Consider the following 10,904-nt stretch of genomic DNA (forward strand, 5'->3'; position numbering starts at 1 on the left):
TCATCTAAATGGAGATATAGTTGCCATATAAGTGAAGTACTATTTACTAATAAAACAGATGTAAATAATACATTACAATTATTAGTGATATATATAATCAGGAAAAAAGCCATTAAAACCACCAAAAATTACTCTGATGCTTGCTTCGCTCTATATTTTGAACACTGACTTGAAGAGTTCCAATGCCATTAAAGGAAAAACAAATAGTGGTAGTTCCAAGAACAACGTTTTCCCTCTAAAACTGCTGACCCGTGTGTGTCCATCAGCATGCCATCTTTCCAGATTTAGAATGCTCGTGCAAATACTGAGTTGAAAGTTCTGTCAAAATAGATCACTTGTTTAAGGTGAAAATTTGCAGTAAGAAGAAAAATTAAGGGACTATGTGCTTAAGATAAAAAGTTTCAGAACTCCTCTTTCATAACTGCATTGTACTTAGCATTTCTCTCTGGAAATCTACTCTTTGATACTAATTCTTCTCTCTGATACTAATTTAAAAATTCATTCCTTGAGACTTAGGTGAAAACATAAAATTAAATTACACTTTGGTAGCTGAAACACACACTAGGGATTTATTAGCCTAAGTTCCCTACTCATGTATATATAAATAAGCAATTAAACATATGGCATATCTCAAAATCACTACACTAACTGTATGAACATTAAAAAAGGTACGTTAATGATTTTTCAAGTATAAGTTCGTTAAACATATATTGTAATTTTAATTCCTAGCATTAAATATATGCATTGTGTGTACATGTATGTAGTATGTATCATATACTTACTACTTTGAAAATATCAACAAAACTATCAATAAAATCTTTCTTAAACAATGCGAATGAAAGACAAGCACCTTACAGAAATATGTGGTGAAAAAGGAGTTAATCTAAAAGCCTAGTTTTTTTTTTTTTTTCTGAAAGGCTACACAATAGCAGCTTTACCAGTTCTTTAGACCCTATATACCAAGCCCTCTAAGCCAACCTCCCTCTGCTTAAAACAATAGAAAGGACAAAACAAGACACTCTTGTTGCAGTGTAACACTTAAAAACCTTTCTACCTTTAACAAATTAAAGTCGTGCTTTATATAACACACTATCTAGTACAAGCAGACAGTACATTGATTACAATGATGGTTTGCTTTTTAAAAAGCAATGAAATACACAAGCACATATTGTGTGATCCATTTATACCAAGTCAGAAGCTGGAAGAGTGAACACCTTGGGATACAGGCACAAGGAAGGTTTCTGGGGTGCTGGTAATACTTTTGGTTGTGGACTGGTCACATGGAGGTGTGCATGTGTTAGAAATCTGCCAAGCTGTATACTCCTCTAAGTGACTTTTCTGGTTTTGTTATATTTCAACAAAAAGATTTTCAAAAGGCTATATAAGAAGGAGTTTACAAACTGCAGATTCTCTCCCCAGTTCCAGCAGGAGGATTTATTCCATGAAATAAAATGAATCAGAGAGAAAAAAAAAGTCACTGGTTCAGAGACACAAGGCACAGTAAAGAGTCGGGAGGAGTGTTCTGGAAACAGGAAGATTTTAAAAAATCCACACACTAAACCTTGAGATTCCAGCTCTTTCTCACTCAGTTCCCTGAATCTTGCTAAATATCGCCCAGGCCAAAGACCAAAGGATTCCTCTCAAGTAAAACCGACACACCCTAAAGAAAAGATTCACAAATTGACTTTGCTATGTAGCAGGCAAAAACAACAAGTTCCTACATAGGCTCCAGAATAGATGCTGTCTCCAAGAAAAAAGGTATGGATAAGAATGCTAGAGCTCCATCAGAAGGATAAATACTAGAGAGAAAGTATGCAAGTGAAAGAGACTACTCTGAAGCCAGCACAAGAAGAAATGTAATCACTGCATGTAAGGACCTCGCTGTGAATAACTGATCCATGTTCTTTACAATAGAAAAAGTAAAAATCAATACCTGCACATTGAGAGGATAAGGAAAGTATAAGTTTGTGCATAGGACAGAGAGGGTATAACACAATGTAAAAGAACTAATCTTTATCTTCTTAGTAACAAGTGAACATACAATGTCCAACTAAAAACAAAACATAGCAACATACATGTAATATTTGGAAAAATTAAGGGAAAGAGCCAAATGACTCAAAAGTGGCTGCCTAGGAAGCAAGACTTCAGTGGAGGGATGCACTGGAGCTTCGGACAATTATTTTTATTATAAAAACCTTGTTGTTTTATTAAGATTTTTAAAAATCTATGTTACATTACTTCAATGGGGAAAAAAAAGCATAAACTTCTCAAAATACAGAATAAAACCAAGAAATGAACAAAATTGTAGACAAGAAAAACAGTGGCTGAACTGCAGTGGGGAAATAACTGTAAAACAGTTATTCTCAAAGAACTGCCAGAGTCCAGGTGACAGCTGGGAAGGAATGTTATTATGGCAATGGGAGAAAAGGTATGTATGGCAGAGAACAGGGAGTGGAAAAGAAACGATGAGAGGTTTAAGAGATACAGACACAGAATTACAGATGAAGCGGATAGGTTCAATGTTATAGAGTTACTTTTTTTAAATTTTTTTTTTTAGTTGTAGTCGGACACAATACCTTTATTTTATTTATTTTTATGTGGTGCTGAAGATCGAACCCAGCTCTCGCACTGCTAGGCACGCGCTCTACCACTGAGCTACAATCCCAGCCCCTATAGAGTTATTTTTATCAAAAGATTATAGATATAGGGAATCAATTAGGTGACTGAAAGAATTAAGAGGCAAAACAGGACTTGAACCTTCCTGAAGCCAGGTTAATACCCAAAATATCTTTCCACTGGAAAGATAATACTTGTTCTTTGAGGGCACCATATTCCTCACACATAAAGTTAAAACCTCTTCAAATCATTCTCTAATCCCAGCTTTCTATCTCCTTTCCAAGAGACAACCACTAACCTGAATTTGCCATTTAACATCCCTTCCTAATAAAGCCTCATCCCTGAAAAGGGAACATTCATTAGTTTGGATGAATTCTAATGCCCCTTTCTGCTTTAAAACAACAGGACCCTGTGGTATGATGAAAAGTTCCTAATGTTCTGTAATAGAAAGTGGCAAAGTCCACACTTCTGAGAAATATACAAAACTACCTCAAAATAATTTTAAACTTTAAAATTGACTAATGATGCACCCCCTTCAGCAAGAAAATTATTAATTTTATTGTAGAAGTGCCAGTATCAATATTAATATCAATATATAAGACATACAAAAATCTAAGATAAAGAATTCTGTTACAGTTTGATTTCATAGTCCCCATCGGCTACAGGAACAATAAGGAATTGCTTGAGCACAATATCCTTACTGGAGTCTTTACTGCCTATGTAATTAATTCACTGCAGTAACAAACTGCCCCAGGTGTCAGTGTATTCAACATGACAATCACTGTAAAAAATCCCTTTAAAATTTTTGTAATGCCACTTTTACTTAAGAATGTTCTTGAAAATGCAGGGAAGTTATTTTTATCACATCTTAATTTTCATGTATATCTTTTTAATTTTCTGGGTCATAAAATTATTAGTATTTGTAAAGCATTTCTGGTAAATACCAAAATATGACAGTTATCTCAAGGAAAACACCTATGTGATAAGTTGGGAGCCAAACTAGTAACCACCTTCATGGAATACCGTTTCTACTTGAAAGAATAACTGGCAAACCATCATTATTTATACTTGGATATTTGGCAGATATTTTCTCAAAAGTAAAGTGAGACAACTCCTTCAGAAAAAAAATACCGACAGTGTTGGTTGTCAATGATAGCCTTCAAGCCTTCAATTTAAAATTTTGGAAAAGATGTTTTTGCAGGAAGTTTGACAAATTCCCAATACTTATATAGACTTTTCTGATTAGATCAGTCATGATATTTTTTTAAAAAGTGGCTTCTTGAAATTGCATAATTAAATGCGTTAACATTTGGAACATTTGTATTATACAATGAACCAGTATTTTCCAAATGACTAATACTTAATGCAAGGAAATGACGCATGAGTAAAAATTCAATCAAAATGCAAGACACCCCAGTGGATCTTGAAGAATTGAAAAAATTGATGGAATTTTAGATTCTATATTGGACCTAACAGTTAAGAAATGAACACCTGTCAAATTTTTGTATAGAATCAAATAAGAATACAATTACCTGAAAAGATAATTAAAATACTATATTTTCCAAATTTATACAAAGTTCTATAATAAACAATTATTAGATCACTTTTTCTGGATGTTAGAAACCATAGACACATTGCAATGGTTAATTACCATAGTTTAATCTCTAATCGTATCACTTAAAAACAAATGAAGTATCCATTATTTATTTAAAAGACTTGTATTCTTTTGCAACTATAGTCTCAGCTATTTGCAACAAACATGTAAGTATTAGAGTTTAATTTACCATAGAATCAATATTGACCACTGCTCCAAAAAGAAAAGGAAATGAATATGTTAAGTTCTTAGATCTGTTTTAGAGTCGTGCAAATAAGTCCTTTCTCTCTAGTTATAAAGGAGCAGATTCTATTTATTTAACATGTGTGACTCTTGAAATCTATACACTAATACCTAGAAGATAGTGTTAATAAATTTAAAACATGGTTCTTTTTTTTGTTTGTTTTTGTTTTTAATATTTATTTTTTAGTTCTCGGCGGACACAACATCTCTGTTGGTATGTGGTGCTGAGGATCGAACCCGGGCCGCAGGCATGCCAGGCGAGCACGCTACCGCTTGAGCCACATCCCCAACCCTAAAACATGGTTCTTAAATTTCTAAGGTAATGTCTTTTCATGGGGAAAAAAAAAAAACTAATCATCTATAAATTTTGAAAGAGTTTAAGCTGAACAAATTCCTGAAGTTAGAAGAAACACACTAAAGGCTACTGACTGGTTTAAGGAATAAAGATGATTTTTTTAAAAAGTTGTTCTTATATAAATTTATCCCATTAATTCTAAGGGAGGAACCTTGGGAAAATGTTTAGAATGAGAATTAGTAAAGAATGTCCTCAGTAGTCAAAGTGTCCATTACCTTGTCCTCTAAAAGAGGAAGTTTATGCACTATAGATTTTTAGTCAGAATATTCAAGAGAAAACCACCGGCAGCTCTTCCCTAACCCAGATCTGTGAAGACTCACCTTTGCAGTTCACTGAGTCCCCTAGCAGCTGGGAGGCTGGGGTTTTGCCTTAGGAAGTTTTGTTTTAAATTGAGATGAGTGAGGTCTTGGCTGTAGAAGAGGTTGGCAGGCAGATGTTCCAGACTACAACATGAGAGGTCTACTGAGCTGATGCGCTGGGATGCAACCTAGAAGAAGATAAAATATAATTTAATATCAATACTATCCATTTATCTTGTGACTAATTCTATGGACATAAATAGATGACCCTACATGCAGAGAACCACTGCACAAGTAACACTATTAGTTCAATAATCCAAACCAATAGTATTCATTTAGCATGGAAGTGAACCAAGTTCTATAAAAGCAGAAAACAGTGTATTTGCTGGAAGGTGCTTACAGTAACCTAGCACAGGCATAGCTAGCATAGGCACAGGTTTCAAGGAACACAGATTACCCTATTAGGCTTAGTAATTTCATTATCTCCTCCAAAATAGGAATATTGTTCCTGAAAATATCCACAATAAAGATAATTCAGAGCAAACAGATACAAAAGTTTATAAATATGGAGTTGGGTGACAGACACTAATAAATCTGAACTTTAGAAAGCCCTTACATACACTGATTTAAAACAGTACAATTTTTTTTTTAAAAAAGCAGTATCAGTAGTTTTGTATGCATCTTAATAATAATATATTGTATCACATATAATTAGATTCCATCACCTACCTGCTACTAAATTCTCAGGTTTTTGTGCTACAAAGTCAGTGTGATGCTTATAAATTCATTGTGCTTTGCTTTATGTAGGTATTTTATGTAAAACTTATTATATGTCTAAATGTTTACACCTTCCTAGTTAATGACTCCTACCACAGCCAGGATGCCAAGACCAACTTGCATGCTATAGACAGAAAGCGCACTGGGTAACCTACATTTCTTAAATGTTTTCTCAAATGTTCTGAGCAATACAATCCCAGGTTTCATTAAAACACATTATTTCAACCCACTTCCACACATCATGGCCCTTTCTCTCTTCACAAGCCATGAGCATATAGCTCTAAGCCTTTATTTGACTGTCCCTCTTTATCTCTGGCAAAAATTTAATTCAGAAATTTCACTCCTTATCTGTGATCAACTCAGTGTCCTTTTCTGTTACCAAATTCTAGGTTTCTTTTTCCTAATCACAGAGGAAGTAGAACATAGTCCTGAGGTGTGTGGCTCTGGGCTTAGAGCGTGTGGATTCACATCCCAGCACCATCTGTGAGCTGAGCTAAGGTGAGCAGATCACTGATCTCTCTGGACTCCAGTTTTCTTGTCTGTATAACATGGATAAAGATGGTTCCTAGTTCTACTTGCCTGTCACAGAAAAAGCATTCAATATATTACTACTACTACTATTAAAAATAGGATCATTCCCATTTTATATCCATTAGAATTTAGGTTTTCCAGCTACTAAAAATGCTTTCAGATGTAAATTTACATAAAATATACTCTGCTGATGATTTGAGGCCAAAAAGAAATTATTGTGAACACATGAAAGTTAAAGGATATGCTGAACAGGCCTGGGCAGGGCTCATCTCAAATTATTTTAGAAAGATGGTCTGAATTTGTATTTTAGCAATTTATTTCCTTTTTTCTTCAATTTTCACCATTATATAAGAAATCCCAAACAGATCAAATCACTCACATAAACCAAAAGATGTGAAAAGAACCAGAATTTTAATGGACCTAAAAGGCAGATACAAAAGCACCAGAGCCAGAGAGAATTCCTGAGCAAGAAATGTACAGGGACCTGTGAATAGGAAATGGGGCTGAAAGTTCGAATCGGTGGAGTCATTCAGTTAAAAATACATGGTGAGCATCTAAAGGTGTGCCAGTTCTTGTATTTCCTGAGGTACATAATAAAACAAGACAATCTCTACCCTGAACGATTACACATCAAGAAGAGAGGGCAATTAAGATATCACATGGTAACTCTCAAAATAATAGAAACTGCAGGAGCACAGAATAATCTGAGAGTCTAGGTAGCTTCCCTGAGCATATCATGTCCAAGCCTACCTTGAAGTTCAGGTACAAAACTGAGTTTTTGGATGCCCCAAATCCTTTCTCTGCTTTTTCCTCTAATGATGCACACAAATGAGATCCTGGGGGGAGCTGCAAGTATTTTGACCCTTTGGTTATAGGGAAGGTGCTGAGTTTGAGTAACTCCACTGCCCCATCTGCTGAAGCCACTGACTAATCAAATAGGTGTTGACAAGGGACTCAAGCCAGGCTAGTCAGAGGTCTTCGCTGGGATTTATATATTCTGAAGCCAGAACATATAAATCTACTACATAGAGCCACAGTAGAATGAATGGACTGGATCTGTGTGTATTATTCTGAATTGATTTTTAAAAAGATATGAATTAACAAAAGAACAAAGTTACAACATGCTACATATACTGTAATACCATTTCTGAAAAACATTTTAATACATGGGGCTAGGGATATAGCTCAGTTGGTAGTGTGCTTGCCTTGCACGCACAAGGCCCTGGATACAAAAAAAAAGAAAAAAGATAAAGAAAACATTTTAATACACAACTCCATATATTATTCAAGAATAGCGAAGCTATGAAATCATAGATTGGTCATATACCAAATAAATGACAGCTTCTAAGAAGACAGGTAGAGGAAAATGGAAAACAGGAGATTTCAAGTTTATCTCTAGTGCTTACTTCCTTATCAGAGGGGCAAAAGACGATGCGAAGCAATTACACTGAGATACTAACAACTTGGGAGGGTAGCCCATGGAAACTATAATATCATCTTTTGTACTCTTCTGTATGAGTATTTAATTGTGGGGTGAGGGGATGAGATCAGTCTTCTGACTTTCCTTCCTCTATGTTTCAGTTTCTACTGTGTGGTACACCTGGAAATTTCTTCCTTCTAATAACCAAAGCACCCCTTAGCCTTTTGTAGTAGGCACATGATGGCCCCCAAAATATATATCCACATTCTAATCCCTGGAATCTGAATAGTATCTTACATGCAAAATAGTAAATTTACCTCATATGCCAAAATATGTGATTAAGTGAAGGATCTTGAGAGGAGGGTGATTAACCGATTATCCAGGTGAGCCCTAAATACAAATCCATGTGTCCTCATATACCAGATAGGAGAGGGGTTTGAGACAGAAGAGGAAAAGGTGACATGACCACAAAAGCAGAAATGTGAATGATGTGGCTAGAAACCAGGACACTTGGAGCCACTAGAAGCTGGAAAAAGACTCCCTGTGAGCTTTTAGAGGGAGCAAGGCCCTAAGACATCTTGATTTTCAACTTCTGGCCTCTAGACCTATAAGAGAATAAATTTTCGTTCTTTTATGTCAGCAGGATTTTGTTAACTTGTTTAAGCAGTTACAGGAAACTAATACAATCCTTCTTTAATTTTCCATGGCAATTTTCATTTCCATGTACTCATGTTTACTGAATACCTACCATGTACCAATTATCATTGTAGGTAGGCACTTAACACAGTTCAGTAAACAAAATGAAGGTCCCTATCCCCATTAAACTCACTTCACAAACAAATATGTTAAAAACTGGTAAGTACTGGGGGTCGGAGGCGGGTGATAGCACAGAAAAGGAGATCAGGGTTGTTGGGAGAATGGTAGACTATCATTTAAATAGGCTGGTCAGGGTGATCCCTACTGAAAGGGCCACTTTTCAGACAGGAGGAGGTAGTTGAAAAATTTATTTAGAATAATATTCCAGGAAGAGGAAGGAGCCAGAATAAGGGTCTTAAAATAGGAGCCTCGCATATTCAAAGAATGTGAGCAATGACTGACAATGAGGTCCGACAAGTAAAGGGGAGAGGCCAACAGCAAATCTCGTGGTGACCTTTAGGCCACTGTTATGATTCTTATAATGCGAGCAAAAGAGGAAACAGGGAAAGGTTCCGAAAGTGTGACATGATCACCAAAGTACTATGCAACTTCCTTATTTTTTCATCTGTGTCTACACCACACACTCCCTAAGGGCAAGGATTTTTCTGTTTTGTTCACTGAGAAAAGCCCAAGCTTAGTCCTTGGTGAGACCCTCAGGATGCAATGCTGGAAAAAGGGCCAGTGGACTACTTCACAACAACTCCTTCCTTTCTTACCAGTTTTCCTCTGACTTATCTACAACACTCTTTCACCAGGAGACTACTCTGAAGATAACTTCTATTTCAGCTGAAGCATCCCTAAATACGCCCTTTGGATACCTAAGAGAAAATGATTAAAAGTCAAGTTGTATTTGCTCCTTTCCTCATTCTATACTGTAAGCTGTTTCTGCTGGAACAGGGGGCGGAAGCTCCAACAAAAAGGCTACAACCACCTAGAGTGATCTTGTGGGAACCACAGAGGAAGTAGTAAAATCTAAAACATAAAACATAAATAATAAAATAAATTCAATTTATCATGATAGTTCTGGGGCAGAGCTGCCAAGGTGACCACGGAGGCTACCACAAGCTGTGATTCTGCCAGCCCCATTCTCTAAAGCCAGGGCAGGAGATGTAAATGCTTCTACCTAGACCAACCTGGGTACATCAGGTCTCTACTATAAAGAAAGGAAAGCACTCTTACTGGAAGGTTTGCTCCATTCCCAAATGAAAAAACTACCAGCTGGGTTTGCCAAAGAAGCTGTGGCCCTCCTACACCACAGCTATCCACACCACAGCTATTAAAACTAAGATCCTTCTCAAAATAAGGTAGACTTACATAAATAATAACTATTAGTAAGAAAGCCACCTGGATACACCTCAACAGAGCCAGCAGCCTTTATCAACCTAGCTTTTTTTTTTTTTTCCCCAAGTAGTAGTAACAACAGTAACATTTCAACATTCAGAAAGTGCTTCCCTGGTGACAGGCTTTCTTCCAAGAGCTAAAGACCTATTTCACTTAATTTTCATAACTGTTCAGCATAATGAGAACTTTTCCTATCTCAGAGATGAAGGTTAAACTGAGTCAGAGTGAGTGAGCCTAAGGCCATGTGGCTAAAGTGGCAGCAGAACTAGAGTGTGAACAAGAGCTTGAACTGTCAACTCCACACCATCAGGTCAGGGTCTAGAATGCAACTCAGATCTCACCAGAAAGAGGGATCCTCTGAGGAGAAGGAAGATGGCGGCGAGGGGAGTGCATTGCCCCCGTGTGCTGCTTCACTGTGTGGGAGTATGACAAGTCAGGACGGCTAAAGGATATCTTGTTAGGAATTTCCAGCAATAGTGGGGTGCTCCGGAACCTGGAGGAAGGATTTCCATCGCACGAGGATCGGCTACGGGGACTCAGACGCGAGAGGTTTGTCGCATGGAGGGTAACACGGCTTATTCAGCAAACCGCCCCGCGGCTAGAGTCTGCAGCGCGCGCTGGGATAGAGACGCAGGGTTACAGCGCTGCAGTTTCTGCCAGCCGCGCAAGCACCGTACTCAGGGCTGAATTCTGGGTTCGAGACGGGGGAAGGAAGCAGTCCATCTCGGTTCTCCACACCGGTCAGAGCACAGAGGAGGCCAGCAGCCACCATGTTGGTAAACTGACGTCACCTTCCCTGTTTTCGACTGACCGCAGCTCATTCAGCCATAGATCAGGTAATTTCAGGCTGCAATTCGCCTGCGGCTTGCAGACAGATTGCTAGGGTTCAGCGCCTGGGTGCTTCTTAGAACCTGATCTTATCGGAGCGAACACCGAGCGCGGGGTGGCCGAGTTCCGGCTCCCGGAACCGTCCCAGAACCACCCTGGCCCAGGGCTGCGGAGCCTGCGGAGGCTGCTTCTTGGACCCTGCCC

General features: G+C 37.7%; 1 protein-coding gene across 1 annotated transcript in view; it reads right to left on the reverse strand.

The window, feature by feature from the left end:
• The window catches only part of Phlpp1 (PH domain and leucine rich repeat protein phosphatase 1), a gene marked incomplete at its 5' end in the record, with an annotated part of 222,766 nt that overhangs the window by 80,463 nt on the left and 131,399 nt on the right, over positions 1-10,904 (reverse strand). Inside the window, one exon of the mRNA XM_015482324.2 lies at positions 5,129-5,295. Within this exon, the coding sequence (XP_015337810.2) occupies positions 5,129-5,295 (167 nt within the window). The remainder of the gene's footprint in view (positions 1-5,128; positions 5,296-10,904) is intronic.

Source organism: Marmota marmota, unplaced genomic scaffold, assembly GCF_001458135.2.
Source record: "Marmota marmota marmota unplaced genomic scaffold, marMar, whole genome shotgun sequence".
In the NCBI taxonomy this organism is placed as follows: Eukaryota; Metazoa; Chordata; class Mammalia; order Rodentia; family Sciuridae; genus Marmota; species Marmota marmota.